At 39.4% G+C, this 26,597-nt stretch overlaps 1 protein-coding gene across 1 annotated transcript in view; it reads left to right on the forward strand.

Moving 5' to 3' along the window:
* tie1 (tyrosine kinase with immunoglobulin-like and EGF-like domains 1) overlaps nt 1-26,597 on the forward strand; it is an 89,146-nt gene that overhangs the window by 6,765 nt on the left and 55,784 nt on the right. Inside the window, exons 2-3 of the mRNA XM_043698905.2 lie at nt 22,390-22,683; nt 25,638-25,748. Coding sequence (XP_043554840.2) covers nt 22,390-22,683; nt 25,638-25,748 — 405 coding nt within the window. The remainder of the gene's footprint in view (nt 1-22,389; nt 22,684-25,637; nt 25,749-26,597) is intronic.

A 26,597-nucleotide genomic window follows, 5' to 3' on the forward strand; every position in this document is an offset into this window, starting at 1 on the left:
CTGGAATGACAGGTCTAACATATGAGGAACAGCTGAGGATACTGGGATTGTATTCGTTGGAGTTTAGAAGATTAAGGGGAGACTTAATAGAGACGTACAAAATAATACATGGCTTGGAAAAGGTGGATGCTAGGAAATTGTTTCAGTTAAACGAGGAGACTAGGACCCGTGGACACAGCCTTAGAATTAGAGGGGGTCATTTCAGAACAGAAATGCGGAGGCATTTCTTCAGCCAGAGAGTGGTGGGCCTGTGGAATTCATTGCCACAGAGTGCAGTGGAAGCCGGGACGCTAAATGTCTTCAAGGCCGAGATTGATAGATTCTTGTTGTCTCGAGGAATTAAGGGCTACGGGGAGAACGCTGGTAAGTGGAGCTGAAATGCGCATCAGCCATGATTGAATGGCGGAGTGGACTTGATGGGCCGAATGGCCTTACTTCCACTCCTATGTCTTATGGTCTTATGGTCTTATGGTCTCCCATCTCAGGTACAGGAAAAATCATTAACTTCTTTCACTGAACTCTAAGAAAAGAGCTTTTTCAAGTTACTTTAACTACTTTCAATGCTACAGCCCATCTGCTGACATGGATTTGTTTTCTTCTGAACTGAATCTGTTTCTGCCATCAATTTTTGCTTGGTTGGAAAAACTCAGTTAATGAATACTTCCACAATTATCTCGGTTTGTCTAGTCCATCATGAACTTGATCAAAAACAAATACAGAAATTGCTGGAAAATCTCAGTGGGTCTTGCAGCATCAGTGGAGAGAAATCAGAGTTATGAGTTTGGGTCCAGTGGTCCTTCTACAGAACTAACATCTTTCCTCACTAAATGTCTTGATGTTGCAAGGATGTTGTTATACGGGTGAGGTATCATAATGTATAGCCAAAGATGTTTTTCCCGATCTAATTAACAAATTGATTTATGAATTTGTAATTGCTTTGATACAGTTTTGATAGTTTTCATATCGAGAGAGCATAATGTTCCAAATAATATTGTAAGCACCTCTGAATCTGATTGGAGAGTTCACTTTTGAATTTTCAATTTTGGATTCATATTTCAATCATTGTGATATTTTTATTTCACTCCATATTTCTTTCATCATGGCAAATACATTTATGTTCTGACTATCTTTCCTGCTGTATCACTGTAATGTATTAACATGACACACCCTCTTAATTCTTTTCCCTGTATGGAGTACTCATTACATTACTGACATCACTGACTTTCATTTTGATTCGATAAGTTCCCGTGAATCTTGCTTTTAAAGGTTCCCCAAAGACATTGGGTGTTGGTAACAGGATTAATCAACTTAAGATACTGGAAATCTGAAACAAAGAAAGAAAGTGCGCAGAAACTCAGCATCTGTGAAAGACAGAATTAAAGTTTCAAATCAAGTATGACTTCTCTCGAATTGCTGCAGGAAATCTTGTTAAATGTCCAGAATTCTGAAGAAGAGTCACACTGGACTCACATTGTTTATTCTGTTTCCAACTCTACAGGTCCTGCCTGGTCTGCTGAGTTTCTCCAATGTTTTCTGTGCTTGTAACAAGATAATTCCGAGCTGTTGTCCAGTCTGCTCTAATTTTTATTATTTGTTGAGAACTTTAGAAACTTGACACAAAGGCTGGAAGTGCAATCTCTCAGTTTTGGTTGATAACTTTCTCTTCAATTAGCTTAAAGGATCTTCTCACTTCATATGCATTTATTAGTTTGAAGGGACTGAATCCAGTGCACTCATTAGGACATCCTTGACAATAAACTATAGGCATGGTTTTTATAGTACAATGCCATCTTTCGAATGGTCCTTGAAATTGGAATTGATAAACTGAGACTGTAAATTGTTTTATTCTCAATCTGTTGGCTATTTTGAATATTTGCAACATTAATCTGTGCATTACCAGGATGTTGCCTGATCTGGAGGGAAGGTCTTGTGAGGAAAGGCTGAGAGACTTGAACCTGTTCTCATTTGCAAGAAGAAGGCTAAGGGGGGATTTGATAGAGACATACAAGATGATCAGAGGATTAGATAGGGTAGACAGTGAAAGTCTTTTTCCTAGGATGATGACATCAGCGTGTACGAGGGGGCATAACTACAAATTGAGGGGTAATAGATTTAAGACAGATGTCAGAGGTAGGTTCTTTACGCAGAGAGTGGTAAGGGCGTGGAATGCCCTACCTGCTAATGTAGTCAACTCAGCCACATTAGGGAGATTTAAACAATCCTTAGATAAGCACATGGATGATTTTGGGATAACTTAGGGGCATGAGCTGAGAATAGTTCACAGGTCGGCGCAACATCGAGGGCCGAAGGGCCTGTTCTGCACTGTATTGTTCTAAGTTCTATGTTATATCTGATTGTATTTGTTTGGGTAATCCATACCTTGTAAAAAATTGAACTAGATTTTCCATTCCCAGTTTTGCTGTAATTTCCCCAGAGGCACTCTGCAGGAAATCTTGTTAAAATATCTATAATTGTTAAAATATACTGATTTCCATGCATTTTTTTAAACAAGGGTCTACGATTCAGATACTGATGAAAAATTTTTGAATTCTGGTATCAGAACAATGCTGGGCTAGAGCCCTGGCTAATAGCATAACTAGAGTCATGGATGGGAGTGGTGTACAAAGCTCTTGTACACCACTTGTAACAAAGATGTGGGGAAGAAAATAAATCAGGAGATAGAAAAGGCATGTCAGAAAGGCACTTTTACAATAATTGTAGGGACTTCAGTATGCAGATGGACTGGGAAAATTAGATTGGTAGTGGATCTCAAGAAAAGGAATTCATTGAACGTCTACGAGATGCTTTTTTGGATTTGGTGATGTGGAATGAGGCAAACCTGATTAGGAAGCTTAAGATAAAGGAACCCCTCATTGGAAATGACTGTAATGTGATAAAATTCATCCTGCAGTTTGATAGGGAGAAGATAGCATCAGATGTAACAGGATTACAATTGAGTGAAGACATGAGAGAGAAGCTGGCCAGAGTTATTTTGAAGGGGAATCTAGCACGGAAGACAGTGGAGCAGCAATGGCAGGTGTTTCCAGGGATAATACAGGAAGCACAGCAGAAATTAATCTCAAGGAAGAAGAAACAAACTAAGGAGAGGATGAGGCAACCATGGCTGACATAGCAAGTCAGGGACAGCATAAAATCAAAAGAAAATGCATAGAATGTGTGAAGATTAGTGGGAACTCAGAAGATTGGGAAGCTTTTAAGGACCTGCAGAGGATAACTAAAAAAGCAAAGATCTGGCATTGGACGAGGTGGACAAAATTAAAAATCACACAACACCAGATTATAGGCCAACAGGTTTATTTAGAAGTTCAGCTTTCAGAGAACTGCTCCTTCATCAAGTAACAAGAGTGGGGCAGGATCATAATACACAGAATGTATAGCAAAAGATCACAGTGTCATGCAACTAAAATGATATATTGAGCAAACCTATATTGCAATCAATATATCATCAGGAATTCATCATTCACCACTCTAATCTCCAGCATTTGCAGTACCCACTTCTGCTTAGTCTCTATGAGATGGTTAATTAATCCTATCTTGCTGCATAATACCAGGTCTCAACTCCCGAACATGTTGTTCTAAGAAACTATCCTGAAAACATGCTATGATGTCTCATTGAGGCTACCTTTGTTCATCTGATATTTTCAGTCTATATAGGTATTAAAATGTCCCATGATTATTTCTATACCTTTCTGACAAAATCTCATTATTTCTTCCTCACTTATTCACTCCACTGTATGGTTACTGCTAGGGGGGGGGGGCTGTACAACACTCCCACAAATGACTTCTTGCCTTTTTCATTCCTTATTTGTACTAAAACTGTTTCCCCATCTTGGCTTCCCGATCTTAGTTCATCACAATGGAACTCTACTGAGCTAATACCATCATTAACTAAGAGAACCACACCTGCACCTTTTGCTAGTTTCTTATCAATTCTAAATGTCCTCTACCATTTAAGATTGAGGTCCGAATCCATGTTATTCTACTGCCACATCTCTGTAATGGCTACCAGGTTGCATTTATCAATTTCTATTTATCTCACAATTTATCTGCTCTGTTTCAAAGGCTGCATGTGTTCACATACAGATTATTCAGTTTCATCCTTTCACTCTTTTTGTGAATTGTGGTGTTATCTGTTTAGTAAATCTTAGATTCCTTTCCTGCACAGTCTGCTTATCATTTACTGCATAATACCTTTTACTTTGTCCTTGAATCTACTCTTTGATTTATCACATTTTCTCAAAATTTGATCCCTTACCCTTGATCATTTAGTTTAAAAACCTCTCCACTTCCATAGTTATGCAGTTGGCAAAATCACTGGCCCCAGCATGGTTCAGGTGGAGACAATCCCATCAGCATAGTTCCTTAGTGCTTGTGCCACAGTCTCTCCAAATCTGGTACTCGTGCCTTCGGAAACATTATTTTTTCAGAAATAAATTCTGTGACATTGTCATTATTTCTTCAAAGGTTTAAAATATTCTAGAACTTCATCTATCATAATATCTGTCCAATAAAGCTTTGACAAAGACAGGTGATATAAATGAGATTGCATTTAAAAGTGCAATAAAATGTTTCACTTTGTGTGCAATAAAATGCTCTTAAATAAAAGGAATTGTGGCTTGATGCAGAATACCAATTATTCTTGAGAACTTAAACGATAAAAGGGATCACTCAGAAAGATGCTAGAAGTGACCTTTCATTTTTCCTATTTTGTGCGTTGAGTTATTCATAATTTATCCCTTTTTAAACTTCTCAAAAGTGATATAAAAGTCATTTTTAATAATAGTTTTGCAGATACACGCAATGTTTGTGACTCTACCACTTGCTTCATGTAACATATTTTCTTTCAGACTTTTTGACACCATCTTGTTATTTCCACCTTGTAATTAAATTTCCCTTTTGATTTTTAATTAAGGTGATAATTAATTATCACCCATGCAGGACTGCCCAACTCAGAGACCTTTTGGTGCCAATCTGTCCTGATACCTAACTAGCTGGAGGGAATCATACTATCTTGCCTGTCATGACATAATTCCCAAGTGTTTCAGACCAGTCATTTTCCTCACTGAATTGATTGTTCCCTATTCCCCCCCCCCACAATCCTCCAACCCAGACACATCGAGAGTCAAAAATGACAGTCTTCCCATGCTCTACACAAACCTCGCATCACACGCACATCAGATACCTTCCCCCTCCCACTTGTTCAGCCTCGTCTAATTTCTCAGGCTTAAAGTTGGCCAGATTATCCTCAGACCTTCACCTTTTATTCTGCCCATGTAGTGGGCCTTACTCAACCCCCACCAATGTCATCCAGAATTCCATGATGGCTATACCACGAGACATGCTGATCAAGCACACAGAAGTCTTTAACCCTGGCCCTCGTAATAGACATTTTTCCTGACCAGTCTGACAGTGCAAACCCTGCTCTTGCAACACTCTGAATTTATAGCTAAGGCATGGTAATGGCTTTGTAGTGCAGTGGTGGGATACTTTCATAGCTTCCACATTAAGCTTCTGCTTTTTGAACTTCAGACTCTTTCACTGAGAGGGGCAATCAACTGGATACCAGAGAGGAATTGAAGAATGGTGTCAATTATTCTCCTACACGATCCTTCCTTCTGCTCTCAGCCCCTTTGCAGGGCCCTCCTTCATTTATTGCTGACTTCCTACTCCTTGGCCTTTTTTATAGCCAATTCTGTCTGACACCTTGAGGACCAATATGCCCTTTTCACTCTTTCCAACAATTTGAAAACCTGAAAACAATCTGTCCAAGCCCAGCACCTCCTAAATAACATCAAACCCAAAACCACATTCAGTTCTTCCAAAAGTATTGCCACACCTCTGTTCTACATTAATAGACCATTAAGCCCCTCATTAGTGTATGCAAGGAACTTCCTGCCTATTGAAGGCAGTGCTTTGGATTCACAAACATTAGTCAAGGTCAATATAATGCTGAATATATTTCAATCGTCCTAGAGTGCAGAGTATAGCTTTGTGAGTTTGAACCATTGTTGTGTATATTTTATGGATGGAAAACATGCACAAAGAGGACTATTTTCTAACTCCACATCTTCTGACTCATCATGAAAATACCATGGAAGCTCTGAGAGTTTATAGCTAATATATGTCTATGCACATTTCCTGTTTACAAAATTTTCACTTCCCTTGGAAATTCCACATTCTTTGCTGAAGATGTGTGTAAACATACCATCCTCTGACCTTTAGTTTGTGGTAGCACTCACATTTTGTTGTGTATAAAGTATTGAATCATCCAGCTCCCCAGTCTGTACTTTGGAGAAACACCTACATTCTATTTCCCTGCTAATCAAATTTCATTACAGTTTCATACCTTTTAGAAAGCTTTTAAATCATAATAAAATCAATGTATTTGAACAAAATATATGACTTTAAATTGGGACTGAAGTATGTGTTCATGTCTTGGTTTAATTACCCATTGCTTTCTAATTTTGATTCATTTGAAAATTAAACTTGTTCTTGACTCCCTGTGTGAAATGCCATGGTAACTTCACTGGTGTGTTTATATCTATATGTAATATATTAAATTCCATACATACATATTTCTTTAAAAAAATATATTATATATCATAGACTCATTTACATCTACCTCCAAGTGTTTATATCGATGACCCATTAAGAACGAAGCTTACCTCCAGTTCTAGCCTTCTTTGCATCCCTGAGTTCCTTCACCTTTCCATTGGTGATCATGCTTTCAACTGTCTCTTAAGCTCTGCAGTTCTGTCTGTAAGGCTCTCCACTTTGTTACCTCTCCTCTTTTGATGCTTGTCAGACTTCATTGACCAACTTTTGTTGACTAATGCTAAATGTATTTTTTTCCAATGTTATTGAAATCGTTAAATTGTCAGTGCCAATCCTAAGAAGTGTCTTGGGTTATTTTACAATGTGATAAGTAAGTTCATTTTGTTGCGATAACCATTGCCATTTTGTGGAGGAAAATAGCTTGTGTAACATTACTCTGCTGAGTTGCATCAGCTCCCATGTCTGTCAGTCCCACAGGCTGTTGAGGTTGCTTCGCGATGATACAGTATCCAAATTTCTCTCCCTTTATGTTCATACTAATATTGAAACAGGCAGGATTTATGATTATTTGGAAAAGCATTGTTTGATGGATGACAGTCAGCATGGCTTTGTGAGGGTCAGGTCATGCCTCACAAGCTTTATTGAATTCTTTGATGATGTGACAATACACATTGATGAAGGGAGTAGTGGATGTGGTGTATATGGATTTTAGCAAGCCTTTTGATAAGGTTCCCCATGGTAGGCTCAATCAGAAAGTAAGGATGGATGGGATACAGGAAATTTGGCTGTCTGAATTGGCTAGCCCATAGAAGACAGAGGGTGGTAGTAGATGGGAAGTATTCAGCCTGGAGCTTGGTGACCAGTGTTGTTCCACAGGGATCTGTTCTGGGACCTCTGCTCTTTGTTATTTTTATAAATGACTTGGATAAGGAAGTGGAAGGGTGGGTTAATAAGTTTGTCGATGACACGAAGGTTGGTGGAGTGGTAGATAGTGTGGAGGACTGTTGTAGATTGCAATGCGTCATTGACAGGATGCAGAGCTGGGCTGAGAAGTGGCAGATGGAGTTCAACCTGGAAAAGTGTGAAGTGATTCATTTTGGAAGGTCAAATTTGAAAACAGAATACAGGGTAAAAGGCAGGATTCTTGGCAGTATGGAGGAACAGAGGATCTTGGGGTCCACATCCATAGAACCCTCAAAGTTGTCACCCAAGTTGGTAGGGTTGTTAAGAAGGCGTATGGTGTGTTGGTTTTCATTAGCAGGGGGATTGAGTTTAAGAACTGTGAGGTTATGTTACAGCTCTATAGAGCCCTAATTAGACCACACTTGAAATATTGTGTTCAGTTCTGGTTGCCTCATGTTAGGAAGGATATGGAAGCTTTAGAGAGGGTGCAAAGGAGATTTACCAGGATGCTGCATGTCTTATGAGGAAAGGTTGAGGGAGCTAGGGCTTTTGTCATGGGAGCAAAGAAGGATGAGGTGTGACTTGATAGAGGTGTACAAGATGATGAGAGACATAGATAGAGTGGATAACCAGAGACTTTTTCCCAGGAGAAATGACTATCACAAGGGGACATAATTTTACGATGATTGAAGGAAGGTTTAGGGGAGATGTCAGAGGTAGCTTCTTTACAGAGAGAGTGGTGGATGCGTGGAATGCACTGCTAGCAGTGGTAGTAGAGTCAGATACATTAGGGACATTTAAGCGACACTTGAATGGGCACATGGGTGATAGTAAAATGTAGGGTACGTAGGTTAGTTAGATCTTAGCGTAGGATAAAAGGTCAGCAAAACATTGAGGACCGAAGGGCCTGTACTGTACTGCTCTATGTTCTACGTTCTCACTGTGACTGCTGCAAAACTGAAACAAAAAGCAGTTCAATAAGTATTGGAATAAATAGGTGTGGATCCATTTTCAGCAGTATCCTTACCTGTTATGTACATTTTATTGTGTCCTGTTAGACAAAATACAAAGTAGGAAAACTCATCAGAAGAAAAGCAGGCTGCTGTTTCTTCCTGTAAATGCCGTCTCATGCTGGCAGCTAATGGAGATGGGACAGAGACTCCGATTTGGGGCAGTCTGTTCGTTCACTGATCATGGGCTTTTCAAGGAACCCATCACATAGCACTGCATGTTTCAGGCATTCTGAAGTGTTAGGTCTCAAAGGCAATGGTATACCCATTGAAAAGGATCATCACCATCAGTTGCCACATGTAATTAATCACACTCAGATCTCCAAAATATTGATTAGCAGCCAATAAATGTGCTCTCTAGTGGCTGGATTGCTTTAAAATGGGGTTAAAGAAGCAGATTTCAGTCACTGAGTTTCACATGTGGATGCTTATTGGCCGTTACTAACCACGAATAGGTATGAATGAAATTCTCCAGAAATAGGAAGTGTAATAAAGAATTTCTGCAGCTATTGAAGGTGTGGTGGTAAATGTTGCAGCCTGTTTAAACAATATGTATAGGTTTGTGCAGTTAACAATGAGATGGAAATGTGTTGCTGGAAAAGCGCAGCAGGTCAGGCAGCATCTAGGGAACAGTAGAATCGACGTTTCGGGCATTAGCCCTTCTTCAGGACTGAAATCTGCTTCTTTAACCCCATTTTAAAGCAATCCAGCCACTAGGGAGCACATTTATTGGCTGCTAATCAATATTTTGGAGATCTGAGTGTGATTAACTACATGTGGCAACTGATGGTGATGATCCTTTTCAATGGGTATACCATTGCCTTTGAGACCTAACACTTCAGAATGCCTGAAACATGCAGTGCTATGTGATGGGTTCCTGAAGAAGGGCTAATGCCCAAAACGTCGATTCTACTGTTCCCTAGATGCTGCCTGACCTGCTGCGCTTTTCCAGCAACACATTTCCATCTCTGATCTCCAGCATCTGCAGACCTCACTTTCTCCTCAAAGATTTCAACCCGCAGTTAACAATGAACCTCACATCAGTGATAGAAATGGAAACGATTATAAAGGGTAGCATTACAGAACTGTTCAAAAAGCTAAGGCCAAGAAGGAACTGACAATGGATTTGTCATTCATTCATTTTATTCTACACTAATTTTATTCTTTGATTTCACTGTTGTATGTCCCTGAACAAAAAGACAAAGGAGATGGAGGGGATGTTATCTATTTTTCATATTTTAAAAAAGGTGATAATGTTTCATGTAAAATCCTTGTTTTAAAGGAGAAAGCAATGTTATTAAAGGTGAAGTGGAAACATGGATAGAGGGATTAACAAGAGATTAAGAGTAAAAGACGTTTCTCATATTAATAAAATGAAGCTAACAGGAAGTCCACTGGATTGGTATTCTTTTCATTCTTTATAGAAGCAAACAATTTGCATAGACTGGGAATAATGCCAGAATTTACTGGCGATAAATTAGAGGATAAGAAAGTGAAGGAAACTTCCAGATGAGTGAAATATTAAGAAAAACTAACAATTCCCTAATTATACCCTAGAAGCACAAATAAGTTGAGGGATGAAGATAGCTAGATCTGTATAAACGAAATGACAAGAACAAAATGTCATTAAACAATGGCATATTGATTTCTTGGTCTGACGTCCAGGGTGCTCTATACAAGAACAAGGAAATAATTATGAATTTGTACAGGATGCTAATTTATCTTGCTAGAGTATTTTGAATATTTTATGGTGTGGATTTGTTAGATGACCCCAGGAATGAAAGAATTTACTAATGATGAGACAAAAAACTAAAGGTCTGTTCACTTAAGTGGAAGAAGTTATGGCGGGATCTTGGAGTCATGTTTGCAAAAATTGTGAAAGAATTGATAAATCACAAAATAAAATATCTACTGTCTGGTGAATTGTTAAGATTAATTTCACATGTGATAAGATTGAGAACCGAGCACAACATCTGGTTGAGAGTCCCAGCGAGCAATTATTTTGTGAGTCTTTCTGTGCCTTCATCAGAATTGAACTCTCAGTGTCAAAGAGGAGTACAGTAGCATTGCCAACTGCAATAGATTTTCCTGCCGATTTCACAACACAGTTTTGCAACTCCAATCATCTGAGTCAATCTTGTATTCCCCCATCTCAGTACTTTTTTTTAACCATGTCAACAAAAGTATTCAAAGAAAATTTGAAGAAATATTCTTTTTAATGCCCTATGATTTCTCTTCTGGGTTTCTCACAGCACTGTCCAAAACTTTTATCCACAATTGCCGAGGGAACTCTGTGTTCTTGTGTAGCTCATCACTGGGATCTTACCAACCCCGGTTAGTCCCATGTAAAGTGGTCCTCATGTAGATCTTAGGGTGGGGTTGAGTATGGTGGAACTAAACAACAAACTAAGAGAGTAAGTATCAAATGGCAATAATCCACAATGTTTCTATGGAAGTGCAAGGATCATTTCAACTCCTCTTGACTCCATCAAAATAAAACTTATGAGGATGTTTTGGTATCTGTTTTTGTTTTTGGAGCAGCCTTAAGAAACACTAACTATGCTGCTCAAGAACAAGTACATGGAGCTTGTGCAACATAATCTTTGACCAAAGTACCTGAAATTTGTTCTGGCTTTTCTCTGAGCCAGTTTCAGGTAAGTAGACAGCTAGTCCATTGAAGGGACTCACTTGATTTTGATATCTGAAACACCATGGGCTAAACTTTTCCCCACTCCTGGACTTTGGAATGCCAGTGGCCTGGTGGTTGTGCATATTTAATTGAAATCTCATTCTTTGTACCTGTCATAACTGCTACTCCCACTGGTCGTTCTGTGATAGACACTTTCAATATGCATTAGCTGTTACACTATAGTAAGAATGATACAGCATCTGGCCACAAATTTGTCAAAGCATTTTCCAAGATGATTTTCATTCCCCAATCTGTTTTCTGCAATAATTGACTAAACTAAATCCAAACTAAAAGGCTTAACATAAAACATTTTAAGGTTTAAGAAAATGACATATTCAACAGCAGCATTTATTAATTGGTTTGTTTTTTTCATGTTCTGAAGAAGGGTCACTAGATATTAACTTTGCTTTCTATCTGTAGATGCTGTCAAACATGTTGCATTTTACCAGCAATTTTAGTTTTTGTTTCTAATTTCCAGCATCCACAGTTCTTTGGTTTTTATATTTTTTAATGTCTTCTTTGCAGGTTTTATTTGGAGTTCTCAGCCGCTTCCAAAAATCCAAAGTTATAAGAAGTCACTCAGATATTTGCTGCTGCTGCATCTGTACAAAATGTTGCCTGTTTCATGTATTAATAACAGGACTAGCATGTGCTTGACTCCACCTGACCAAATGAGTTACCCTCTATTTAGTAAATTGTGTCTGCGTTCCACCTTCCTAGATTACCACAGTCCTGACAGAATAGCTGAAGATGGCTGAACATCTGTTAAATATGCTTACCTGAATATCGGGTCAGAAGGTGCACATCATTCCTTTCAGCACCATCGCAGTACCGCACATCATTTCCTGCGTCCATTCAGCACTCATAAATTCCTCCCCACCCCCCACTCTTCCCGTTTCTGCCAATCATTATATTCCATTCTTCCAGACAATACCCTCTTGAATTAACCCCGAGCTGGATATGCCCAGCAAGTCTTAAATATTCTCAATGATTTGGCCTTCATGGCGTAAAATGGCAATGAGTTCCACAGATTAGCCATGTTTTGGTTAAAGAAATTCAGCCTCATCTCAGTTCTAAACGGTTGTCACTTCACTCTGAGGTCATGCCTTTTGGGTCCTAGTCTCACCTACTAGTTTCATTTAATTTATCATTGTCACATGTACCAAGATAGGATGGAAACTGTTGTTTTGCATGCTGTATAGGCAGATTATACCATACAAAGTGCATCAAGGTGGCAGAATAGTGTGCAGAATCCACTGTTACAGCCATAGAGAAGATGCACAGAGAGAGAGAGATCAGAATTAACATCTGAGAGGTCCATTCAAAAGTCTGATAACAGTGAGGAAGAAACTGTTCTTGAATCTGTTTGTATGTGTATTCAAACTTCCATAAATTCTATCCAATGGAAACATGTGGAAGAGAGTATAACAGGGCAGGGAGGGGTCTTTGATTATGTTAGTTGCTTTCCCGAGGCAGTGGATGGTGTAGGTGCAGTCAATGGATGGAAGGTTGGTTTGCGTGATGGACTTGGCTATGCTCAAAACTCTGTAGTTTCTTGCAGTCTTGGGCAGATCAGTTGCTATACCATATAATAAAAGCAAATTACTGCGGATGCTGGAATCTGAAACCAAAAAAGAAAAAATGTTGGAAAATCTCAGCAAGCCTGGCAGTATCTGTAAGGAGAGAAAAGAGCTGACGTTTCGAGTCTAACAGTTGCAAAGAGTCTTTGTGGATGAATTTCCTTAGCCTCCTGAGGAAGAAGAGGCATTGTTGTGATTTTTTGACTGCAGTGTTGAGTGGACCAGGACAAATTGCTGGCGGTCATCACTCCCAGGAACTTAATGCTCTCGACCATCTCCACCTCAGCACCAAAGATGCAGACAAGGATGTGCCCTCCACTTTGCTTCCTGAAGTCAATGACCAGCTCCTTAATCTTGCTAACATTCATGGAGAGATTGTTGTCTTTACATCATACCGATAAACACTCAATCGCTTTCCTGTAATCTGTCTCGTCATTGTTTGAGATCCAACCTACAAAGGTGGTGTCGCCAGCAAACTTGTAAATGGAGTTGGGGCCGAATTTGGCCATACAGTTGTGATCATATAAAGATAACAGTGGGCGGGGGGGGAGAGCGAGTATGCAGCCTTGTGGGGTATTAGTGTTGAGAAAACATCTTCACCACATTCTCTCTATCCAGGCCTTTCAGTGTTCTATGAGTTTCAATCAGATTCTCCATCGTCTTTCTAAACTTCATTGACTACAGACCAAGAGTGCTCAACTGCTCCACATATGACAAACACTTCATTCCTGGGATCATCCTTGTAAATCTTCAATGCCAGTACATCATTCCTTTGATATGGGCCCAAACCCGCTCACAGTATTCCCAATATGGTAAGACCAGAGCCTTAAACAGCCTTAGCAGTACATCTTTGCTCTTACATTCTAGGTTTCTTGCAATTAATGCTAACATTGCATTTGCCTTCCTAACTGCCAACTGAACCTACATGTTAACCTTAAGAGGATCCTGAATGAGTGTTTAGGAAATACTCTATGCCTCTTTTCTTCCCACCAAAGTGCATAACCACACAGTTTCCCACATTGTATTCCATCTACCACTTCTTTGCCTACTCTCCTAGCATGTCCAAGTCCTTCTGCAGTCTCCCTACTTCCTCAAAACTACCTGACCCACCACCTATCTTTATGTCATCTGTAAATTTAGCAACAATGCCCTCAATTCCTTCATCCAGATCGTTAATGTATAACGTGAATAGTTGTGGTCTCAAGTTGTGGAACTCCACGATTCATTGGCTGCCATCTGAAAATGACCCCTGAATGTACACATGTGCCATTCAATAGTGACTTTCCAAGACAAAAAGAAAATTTGATAAATTGCGCTGATAGAGAAGCTATTTCTGCTGACAGTAGGTGAACTGAAGACATTGACTTAAAGGTATCCTCAGGATGTTTCAGTGTCTTTGCACTGTTTGTCTTTGGCATTTTCATTTTTTAAAAATTGTTTTTCACAATTCTTTAAAGACTTGATTGAAGGAAATGTTTTTATTGACTTTGTTTTGAAAGGGGGCATATATTTCTGTCAGGGAGAGAATGAGAGAAATGTTTGAATTTAAAATATAAACCTTCTGTAACTTTTGTTTTCTACTCTATTTACCCCAGAAAATGTATTGAGAGAATTCAAGAAAACAGTTGGATATTTAATTGGTTTTAATATGCAGTTGTACTTTGTTGATGGTTTAGATTTTCTTCCAGTGCCATATCTATGAGACAATGTGGTAGAGCTTAACTTTATATAAGTGGATGAAAGTGAATTGGCATATCATAGAGTCATAGAGCCATACAGATGTACTGCGCATGGAAACAGACCCTTCGGTCCAACTCATCCATGCTGACCAGATATCCTTAATTAATCTAGTCCCATTTGCCAGCACTTGACCCACATTCCTCTAAACCCTTCCTGTTCATATACCCATCAGATGCATTTTAAATGTTGTAACTCAATCTATATACACACCACCCTGTATGTGAAAATGTTGCCCCTCGGGTCTCTTTTACATCTTGCCATTCACCCCATCCATGCTCCTCATGATTTTCTAAACCTCTATAAACTCACCCCTCAGCCTCCGACACTTCAGGGAAGATAGTCCAAGCCGTTTCAGCCTCTTCCTATAGCTCAAACCTGCCAATCCTGGCAACATCCTTGTAAATCTTTTCTGAACCCTTTCAAATGTCACAACTTCTTTTCTTGTAGCAGGGAGCTCAGAATTCACGTTATATCTCTTCCTGTTTTCACTTACATTCAAAGTTTTGAATCTCCGTTGCCCATTTCAGACAAGGTCTGTCTCAAAGAGTGAGAAAAAGAGAAAGGTGGTGGGAGGAAGAGACAGAATATAATTAAGAAGGTATGAAAGTGTGTATTTGAAGGAAATGAAGGGAAGCAGGAGAAAGGGAGCATCTTTGATAGTGATGACTTTTACTTGGGTAGGGGCAAGGATAATAGATGGACAATAATGGGTTGAAGGTGAAACAAGTGACTGCAGAGCAAAGTAGAATGGTAGAATTCAGCATTGAGCAGATAATGCAAAAGGGTGGGTTAAGATTAGTTTTGAGAATGAAGTGACATTGGGAAGCCAGTAGGGTAGTGAGAAGGTGAAAAGGTAGACTATTTTAATGTGTCATGACTAAATATAGTACAGACTATTGATCTTTGTGTTCCATGAGTCAGTTTAATACCTGGACTTACATGGATTGAAATAGTTTTAAAAAGGAACCAAAATACTGACTTCAAATGGCCACAGTGATTTCCTGATCCAAACAGATTGGCCAAATTTCATGGAACTTACATGGATTAGATTGAAGACCCATGAACAAAGAAACCAGTCAAATCAGAATAAATGGGAGGTGTGAAAAGATTCCAATTCCTTATTTGGTTTACACCATTCTGAGAACCTTTCGTGATGAAACATCAACTGGAATTATCAACCCGGACACAATGACCTCAACAGGCATAGCTTATACAGTCAACTTGTGTTTCTAGTAGTGCTTTGGCAGGCCAGGAAGGGATGAAATCAAGAATACAAAACTGAACAACAACTGAGAAGGCAGTCAGTCTGAAGAAGCAAAGTGCCTAGCTTAACATTAATTGTAAAGAAGAATCAGAGGACCAAGAACTTGGAAGGATAGCTTTAGTTACTCAACACCGCTGAGGTCCAAGAGTTCAATGAATCAGCTGTGGTCATGGTTAAAACATGAACACACAAGGGACTCTAAACTGTGACTATAGATACATGGCCACAGATACCTGGAAACAACACTACTTGGAAGTTTCCCTCCAAGCCATTCACCATTCTGAATTGGAAATATATCACTGTTCATTCACTGTCCTTGGGTGAAAATCCTGGATTTACCTCCCTGATGGCATTGTGGGTACACAAATGGACTGCAGTGGCATCTCACCACTATCTTCTCAAGAGGAACTAGGAATGGGCAATTCAGTTGGCCCAATCAGCAATGCTCACATCTCACGAATAAATAAAAAAAACTTATCTTCCTTTGTACTGGAAATTATCTATTTAACTTTTATAACTTTGTACTGATGTGTGTTTATGTATGAAGGTCCAATGTACAAAGGCCCTGTGTTTGACATTCCATCTTTATTATTTTCTATGAGATCGACAGGTAATAAAATTGATTTTTCTTTCACACAAGAATATTCTGTGATTGACTCACGGAAAAAAAACTACATTTTAATTGATAAAGGGAAGTTTTGTGCTTAAAAGATCTTAAATCTTTTTCATTACCAAATGAGGAGGTTGAAAACAGAGGAACTGGTTTATCCTTTCTCACTTGATCCTAACAAGTAGAACTGATCTGGTGAGGAGAAGCTTGATTAATTGCAAGTGGGGTTGGAAACAGATGCACTAAGGTCATGTTTTCACCACAGCCCTGTATAAATGTAGATATGTGTTTAAATTGATTTAATATAGAACACAAACAAAACAGTTATGTTGGCAGAATTGATTTAAGAATGCAGATCTTATATTTCAAGCATGTTGACACTGTGATAACAGCTTTGGAGAAGGATGAAATTTTACACAATGGGACAGGATATATGTCCGTCTGGATCTGTGTGTTCAGCAGTCTCTTTAATGACCTAAGGGTCATTACATCCCAACAAAGTTAAACTCAGTAAGAATTTGACAATGTATGTTTATTTTCATAATTGACTAATTGATATATGAAGCAAATTTCAGCTAGGAACTTCAGGAATATTCTTCACACAACTCCCTAGACATAGAACTGGTATAACTTCCTAGACATAGAACTGGTGTGTGTGTGTGTTGCTTTCTGAGGCTTGAGATGGATGTTGGGAAAACAATAAATCAAGTTAATTGTCAAATGATCATCAACAAAGCTCTTCCTTTTCCAACTCTGTTATTAGAAGTAGAAAAAGGATATTCATCCCAAAGGCAGCTGCAAACATTGACCACTGCCCTCTTTAGAGGATCTGGAATGTAGCTCTCTTGTGATGGAGTGGGAGTGTCCCTACCCCAGGAGCAGGAGGTCTGGGTTTAAGTTCCACCTGTTCCACAGTTGTATAATAACATCTCTGAACAAGTTGATTAGAAAAATAGGTTAAATAAACAAAAAAAAGGAGCTGGGTAAACGCAGAATCAGCTTTTGGTTGCAGCTCTTTCACAGCTGTCTAATGTAAGAGAGAAGATTAAATGAACACCAGTGCCTAAAGGCCTGTTCAGAAACTTGCATTATTGGCTGATTTGAATCTTATGGCTTCAGTTATGAATCACTTAGCTAAATCAGGGACGGATCTGTTTATGAGCAGCCCTCACCTTCGCACCTCTCACACTTACCCCATCATGCTAATGTTCAATGCTTTACTTTATGAACTGGCAAACACCACCCCGCACCCTTTCCCATCCTTCATTTGCACCAACTCACCTTCCATCTCCTTCCCTCCTCTTTGCTTGCTCTTTTTCTCCACACTCTCTGTCATTTTCTACTTCTAGTCCTTTACTATTCCTCCTTCCCCGTTTCAAATGTATGAGTCATAGAGAGATAGACCCTTAAGTCCAATTTATCTGCGCCAACCAGCTATCCCAATCTGACTTAGTCCCATTTGCCAGGATTTGGCCCAGATCCCTCTAATCCTTTCTTTTCACATACTCATCCAGATGCCTTTTAATTGTAATTGTACCAGCCTCCACCACTTCCTCTGGCAGTTCATTCCATACACGGACCACTCTCTGCATGGAAAAGTTGCCCCTTAGGTCCATTTTAAGTTTTTCCTCTCTCATCGTAAATCTATGCCCTCTACTTTTGGGCTCCCCCATCCTTGGAAAGGGCCTTGGCTATTCACCTTATCCATGTCCCTCATGATTTTATAAACCTCTTATAAAGGTCACCCTCAGTTTCCAATGCTCCATGGAAAAAAAACCCTGCCTATTCAGCATCTCCCTATAATTCAAAACCTCCAGTCCCAGCAACATCCTTGTTATCTTTTCTGCACCCTCTCAAGTTTAACAATATCCTTCCTCTAGAAGGCCAACCAGAATTGTATGCAACATTCCAAAAGTGGCCTCATCAATATCAAGTGCAGCTACAACATAACATCCCAACTTCTAGACTCAATGAAGTCAGGCATGCCAAATGCCTTCTTCACCAACCCATTTACCTGTGACACCACTTTCAAGGAACTATGCACCTGCACCCCTAGGTCTCTTTGTTCGGAAACACACCTGGTTTACCTTACCAAAATGCATTTATCTAAATTAAACTCCATCTGCGATGCCTCAGCATTAGCCCACCTGATCAAGATTCCATTGTAATATGAGACAACCTTCCTCATGTTTTGGTGTCATCTGCAAACTTCCTATATCCACTTCCAGAACATTTATATAAATGACGAAAAGCAGAGTCATTATCTCTTCACTTTCTAACCACATGTTTAACCTGGTCTTCATACCCCAGAATAACACCATAGCAGATTGAAAATCAGCTGGAATATCAATGGGAATTGTGTCTACAGCATCCTCACTACATCAGAGTTATGTGTCTCTCAGTAATATTACAATTGCAGCTACTCCTGTCTCAAGAACATTTACAAACAGAATCGCTTTCTGTTAACTTGCCTTGGAGAAAAAAGTGTTTCAGGTTTTACTGAGGTTATAGTAGAATATTTAAAAACAGGTTCTGGTGATTTATCTGTAGTTCCTGTTCAAATCCTGATTTCATATACTATTCTACTCAGTGATACATCATATGGATCTGTCTCACACACATAAAAATTCTGATGAGGTGCTATTATCAATCAAACAGACTGAGGAAATGAACTAGACATCGTTTCAGAACTATGACAGTGCAGGAAATGAGAAAACAGCTGCATCACCCCCTTATGAAATGTGTCAGTCCTCTTTTTGTTCTGGAACATGCTATTCCATTTTCTAAATATCAGCTCGAAGGTATACGATACCAAAAGTCAAGCCCTCTCGATTACAACAACCTAGCAAAGCTCTTGCTGTCAATAGTAACCCCTATAATGTTGCAAATGAGGAAGAACATGGAGGAATGAGAAAATGGAAATAGCTAGATATGATAGGAAAGACATTTCAGCCTGTTAGAACATTGAGCAAGAGGTCTGTAAAGATAGCAATTCAGAATGTGATTACTTGCAGAAATAATGGGGAAACTTTCTCATGTTAGAGTCTAAGGACAATGAGCTGTGATATTTCTCTTGGGAGAGTTACGTTACCGTGTCCTCTTCAAAGTGTTTTACACTTACTTTGATCATTGTACCTTTTTCATTTAATAGAATGTGGACATCACTAGCTAAGCTAGTATTTATTGCCAATCCTTAACTGTCCTGAGACAGAGTGGCAGCCTAGACCATTTCAGAGGGTAGTTAAAAATCAACCACATTATCTGCAGTCACACATTGGGCTGACCAGGCAAGGACAGCAGATTTCTGTTTTTACATAACAACCAACAGTTGTAACATGACCAACGTTATATTCTAGATTTTTATTCAATTTAAATTTCACTATCTACCCTGGTCTGATTTGAACTCATATCCCCAGAAGATTTGAGTGTGGAATTTTGGATTACGGCTCAGTGACATTACCACTACGCCACTGCCAATGCGTCACCTCCTGTTGTGACCTTCAGCTATCTATCAGTTAGAGTTATAGAGCTGTACAGCATGGAAGCAGGCCCTTCGGTCCAGTTCGTCCATGCCAACCAGATATTCTAAATTAATCTGGTCTCATGCTGCCTTTTAAATGTTGTAATTTTACCAGCTGTCACCACTTCCTCTGGCAGCTCATTCCAACCACACATCACCCTCTGCATGAGAAAGTTGCCCCTTCAATGCCTTTTATATCTTTCCCCTCTCACTTAAACCTATGCCTTCTAGCTTTGGACTGCCCCACCCCAGGGAAAAGACACTGTCTATTTACCCTATCCATGCTCCTCATGATTTTATAAACCTCTATAAGATCACCCCTCAACCTCCAACACTCCAGGGAAAAGAGCCCCAGCCTATTCAGCCTCTCCCTGTAGCTCTAATGCTCCAACCCTGACAACATCCTTGTAAATATTTTCTGAACCCTTTCATGTTTCATAACATCCTTCCTTTAGCAGGGAGACCAGCCATTTGTGCTGCAGTGTTAAGCCAAGCTAATGAGCATAGTTTTACTGGATTAATAACCTGAGCAACTATTGTAAAAATTAAATACCAATCTTGACAGGCAATAGTTATGGACCTACAAAAGTATTTTTGATATTTCAAGATGGAAGGAGGCTATTTGACCCATTCTGCTTGAATCAGTGCCAGTTCCATTTTAGTACTATCTATTCAAGTGATAATTCCTTCATTTTCCTTGAAAACCTTTAGTATCTTTCTATCTTCAACTATTTATTTAAATCCTATAATTGACTATACCCCCACTATAGGAATATGGTCATTCATCATTATCTCAAGGGCAGTTAGGGATTCCTGATGAAGGGCTTTTGCCCGAAACGTCGATTTTGCTGCTCGTCGGATGCTGCCTGAATTGCTGTGCTCTTCCAGCACCACTGATCCAGAATCTGGTTTCCAGCATCTGCAGTCATTGTTTTTACCCCATAAATGATAACTGTCAGCCTTGCCAGCATTATGGGCAGTCCCTGGGCATGGCTCCCCCCTCCCTAACCCATCCTCCATTTGTCACAACAAGATTACTTTAAAAATAATCCCCTTCATAGTGGATACTTTTCATCCAGACCAAAGGAATTTAGATTGTAAAAGCAGCCAATTGAATTGGATTTCTTGAGTTAATGAAAGACTGAGTAGAAAGTGAGGACTGCAGATGCTGGAGATCAGGGTTGAGAGTGTGGTGCTGGAAAAGCAAGCAGGTCAGGTAACATCTGAGGAGCAGGAGAATCAACATTTCAGGCATAAGCCCTTCATCCTGATCACTCTGAATGAAAGACTGAGTTTATTAGCTGAGTTTATTAGCAGCTAACCATGAGATGAAATAATAATGCAACATGTATACACGTGAATTAGCAACAGGAAGTGACAAAAAAGTACAAGTTAAAAAGTGTGGATCGGTCCCTGAGTTATTTGTTGCAGTTGTTACAGTGGATGTTCTTGAGATTGGTCATTGAACAGCCTTTTTTTGAGATTTTTGGCTTTGCAGGTTGATTGAAATTGTCTTGTCTTGGTTCTTTTCGACAATGGCTGGGTGGCAGTCCCAAGTCTCCATTATCGAAAAGTACATTTAAGTCGTCATTGGACAAGCATATGGACGTACACGGAATAGTGTAGGTTAGATGGGCTTCAGATTGGTATGGGGGAACAGGATTTGGTGTGCATTAGGACTGCAAAAGCAGTAGAGTTTTAAATGGCATCTTACAACACTTGCATTTGATTATCTATATGCTTATAATTGCAGCATTAGTATCTTCAACCATAACCTTTGGAAAGCTTTTCCTGAACCACTACACTTCTCTACCACTATATATATATAGCTTCTTAAAACTTAACTCTTTAGCCAAGCTTTTGATTGGCTGCCCTAACACCTCTCTATGTGGCTGTGTGTCAAATTCTGTTTGTGAAGCATGTGGCATGTTCCCAGGCTTTAAAAAAGTTAACAAAAATGCAAAAGTTATTGGTGTAATGAAAATGCACAATTAAAATCTTTGGTACATTTTTAAAATTTCAATTTATAGATAACTTGCTACTCACTAAACCATTCATGCATTTGTAATTATGATAAATTAGGCATTCCATCAGGTTAAATAATTTAAATATCTAAACTTCCCCTTCAAAAATGAAACATCCCAGTGTTTTTGGATTAAAGAAGAGTATTTTCTGTTGAAATTGAGGGAAAATACTAAAGCTATGGAGACCAAATCAATGCAAACACAATTGCTTTAATTTCCATATCTTCCAAGAGTTTAAAGGATTATAACCTATACATTTTATAGAATACAAGACCGTAATCCCATCTGAAATGAATTGTTATAATTGGTTTACAGTGAGTTTCTAGTAAGCAAAGTTTCTTACAATATTCAGAATAGGGAATGTGTAGTTTAAAAACGTAACCTTTATGAGGAAGGCCTGAAAGTCATGTGACTTTCATTGCAAATTTTCACATTTTGAATCTTCAATGCTTTCTATGTATTTTTTCATACAGGAGCAATTTTGGACCTCTACCTAATCACGGACCTCAATTCTTCGAACGTATTTCCTCTTTCCTGCGTGTCCGGTGAGCGTCGTTCTGATGGACCTGAACTTAAAATGGAAAAGGACAGTTCGATAGTTCAAGTGAAAAAACACAATTTCAATTATGAAACTGACTCCAGCAGACACAATGGCATCCAGGCGACAGGCTCCAGTAAGGATTGGGAACAGGTGGGGATCTACTACTGCGAAGGAAGACGACAGACAGAGAAAACTCACATTGTGACAATTATCAACAGCAATGCAGGTAATCTTTGGAACAACAGCTAGACAGAAACAAAGTGGCTTTGACTGAGTTTTAATTCGGTATTGATGCTTTCTGGCACATAAGCGGTTCTAAAACAGTTTCAGTCAGGGAAATCATCACCCATGGTTGAACTCAAGTTAAACACCTTGTCAGCCATTACTCTTACCTCTGAGTCCTAAGGTTCTGTCTCCAAGTTCTCATTCAGGGCTTGAACATGAAAATTAAGGCTGGCATTCCAGTGGTGCATTATCGAAGGGATGCTGTATTGTTAGAGGTGCCATGTTTTGAATGCAACATCAAATCAAGACCTCATCTGCCTGCTAATGTCAAAGATGTCTTAGCACTATTGTAAAGAGGATCAGGAGAACTATTCTAAATGTCCCAGTCAATTCGTTTTCTCTTTCTTTTCTTTTTTAATGTGGGTTTGGAATTTTTATTTTGGGTGGTATCACATTCTCAGATACAAACAGTCTGATATGCAATTCCATTGCAGGAAGTGGAATTCAGTATTGGGCAAGGCAAATAATAAATCTAATCTTTACTTAGCTGTGAAGTATTCCTTTATTGATAGGTTTAAAACTACTGTCTTTTGCAGCCTGCATCTATTACCCCCCCATAACCTTCGGTCTCCCTCCTCCTCCTTCACCATTGCAACCTGCTTCTCCTTGCTCACACCTGTAGCTCTCTTCTTAATCTGTCCTCTTTTTCATCTCATTATGAATGTTCCTTTTTCTTGACTGTCCATGCAGACCACTTGTGCTGTCCCTTTCTTCCTGCTTGGAACCCTTGTTCTTCCCCCATGGCAGCCATCTTCTTCACCCATGGCAGCCATCTTCTTCATTCATGGCACCCAAAGTGCTCTCTGAGCCCTCCTTGTGGCTCTTGGAATTCTGGGGACGATCCAGCGAAGGTTTGCAATAATGAACCTGGGGATGAAGGGCTTGTCATATGATGGAGTGGTTAAGGACTCTGGGTCTGTACTCAATGGAGTTTAGAAGAATGATGGGGGGGAGGTTTTAATTGATATTTTCAGAACACTGAGCGGCCTGGATATAATGGACATGGCGAAGACGTTTCCACTAGTAGAGAAACTTGGACCCAAGGGCACAGCCTCAGAATAAAGGGGATGATCCTTTAGAACTGAGATGAGGAGCAATTCATTCAGCCAGAGGGTGGTGAATCTGTGAAACTCAGAAAGCTATGGAGACCAAGTCATTGTGTGTGTTTCAGACAGAGATAGATAGGTTCTTGATTAGTAAGAGGATCAAAGGTTACAGGGAAAAGGCAGGAGAATGGGGTTGAGAATCATATCAGCCAAAATTTCAAATGGCAGAGCAGACATGATGGGCTGAATGGCCTAATTCTGTTCCTCTCTTTTATGGTCTTTTGATTTTTTGGAATCTGAGCTAATTGGATAGTATTTAATATCATACTAAGGATGACAACTGAAATCTTACCAAATATGTTTGTTATACAATTTGGTTCTTCATATTTTTATTAATTCAACATGCCATTTCTGTATAACTGGGTGACTTGAGCCCCCTCTAGTGCTCAGATGCTCAGTTATATAGAGAATAATCATATTTTTCACAGCATTCCATAACTCAGCTATCTCTTATGATTCTATAACGTATCCAGTTCTATCCAAAACTGTGGATACTGTAAATCTGAAATAAAAGCAGAAAGTTCTGGAAAACGTCAGCATGTCTGGCAGCATCTTTGGAGAGAGAAACAATTAACGTTTCAGGGTCCAATGTGTTATTAAGTTATAGAAAAGCAAAATACTGTGGATGCTGTAAATTTGCACTGCTGGGAGTTAATGGTTCGTGTCTGGTGTTACTTCTTCAAAACAGTTAATGTTAAATCTATTGCTTTCCACAGATGCTGCCAGATGCCGAGTTTTTCCAGCATTCTCTGGGATTGCATTAGTATTTTTCAGCCAAATTTCCACAGGGACACCAGAGAAAACGACTCCTATGTCTCTACGTTTAGTAACTTTTTCAACCATCAATGCTAACATTTCCATGTGGTGGTATTTATTGGGTAAATCATCATCTATAAATAGTTGTCAGATCTGTGTTTAACTTTCTCTGTCACGATTAATATCCACACTGTCTCATTCTTCTTCCTCAGTCATTAACACTGCCATTTTTTTATGGGATTCTTTTCTGTCCTTGCCCAAGGACACTTAAGAGTTAACCACAGAGCTGTGCATCTGGTGGTGAGGGAAGGTTTCCTTTCCTGAAGGATATGATTGAAACAGATTTTTCTTTTTCAACAATCCTGTATTTAACAATGGTTACAATTACTGATACTAGACTTCTATTCCAGGTTTACTTTAGAACTGAATTTACGTTCCTCAGCTTTAATGATGGGATTTCCATTTTTTTTATTAATCCAAGCCTCTGAATTACTGAGGCAAAAGTGAATACTGCAGATGCTGGAGATAGAGTCAAGAGTGTGGTGCTGGAAAAGCATAGCATCCGAGGAGCAGGAAAATCAACGTTTCGGGCAAAAGCCCTTCATCAAGAAACGTCGATTTTCCTGCTCCTTGGATGCTGCCTGACCTGCTGTGCTTTTCCAGTACCACTCTCTTGACTCTTGATTAATGAGTCCAGTGATACAGCTTCCATACTTAATACTGTGCTCATACATGTACCCTACTCTGTTTGATCATTCTTGTTTAGCCATCACTCGAGGTGTTTATGTTCATTAACTCACAAATCTCCGTCACCTGTCTCTATCACCGTCTCCTCCATCATGACCAGTTGTTTCTGCATTTGGTAACTCCTCCTCTAGCATCACTAGCAGTGTCGGTGTTTGCTGGACACTGCCGCATCCTCAATAATCACTTGGAAAAATAAATTCTCTTTTTCCATCATTGTCATTGTAAATTTTCCACCACTGAGTCACATTGTTTCAACACATAACATGGTTTTGTTTTGACATTCCAGCTGAATTCTACCCAAGCAAGCTCACAACAACAGTGAACAAGGGGGAAACAGCTCTGCTTGTAGTCCAGAAACTGAATGCTGTGAATGAAGATGTCATGTGGAAGTGTAATGGTGAGTGAAACAATCCATTCTTGAACTTTCCCTTCAGCTGTGTGTCAGCCTCCCTGCAGAGAGGCTATTAATAAGAATACAAGGAATAGGAGCAGAAGTAGGCCGTTTGGTCGTTCAAGCCTGCTTGGACATTCAACAAGATTATTGCTGATCTGTCCCAGGCCTCAACTGCTCATTCATGCTAAGTCATCATAGCCCTCAAACCCCTAATTGTTCAAAAATCAATCGATCACTTCTTTATTGACTTTCAGTGATGTAAGCTCCATAGCTCTCAGGGGTAGAGAATTCTTTACACATTCACTATCCTCTGGGAGAAGAAATCCCTTTGTATTTCATTTTTACATGAGTGCCTCCTTATTCTTTTTTATTCTTTCACGGGATGAAGGCATCACTGACTAGGCCAACATTTGTTGCCAATCCCTGATTGCCCAGAGGGCAGTTTAAGAGCCAACCATTTTGCTGTGGATCTGGAGTCACATGGATGCCAGACCAGATAATGATGGCAGTTTCCTTCCCTAAAGGACACGAGTGAACCAGCTGATAATCGACAATGGATTCACAGTCATCGTTAGACTCTTAATTCAAGATTTTTATTGAATTCAAACTTGATCATCCGCCTTGGTTGGATTTGAACACAGATTCCCAAGATATTACCCGGGTCTCTGGATTAACAATAAAGCAATAATACCACTAAGCCATTGCCTCCCCTAAACTCTGTAACTATGCTCCCTAGTTTAAGACTCCTACACTCAGTAGAGACACCTTCTCAACACTTACCCTGTCAGGGACCTTCAGAACCATGTCTGTTGTAAAACATAGCCCTCACTTGATAGTTGGATAGTGCAATTC

This window comes from Chiloscyllium plagiosum, unplaced genomic scaffold, assembly GCF_037043375.1.
Source record: "Chiloscyllium plagiosum isolate Xiang-an unplaced genomic scaffold, Cpla_swu_hap1 HiC_scaffold_9, whole genome shotgun sequence".
Classification (NCBI taxonomy): domain Eukaryota; kingdom Metazoa; phylum Chordata; class Chondrichthyes; order Orectolobiformes; family Hemiscylliidae; genus Chiloscyllium; species Chiloscyllium plagiosum.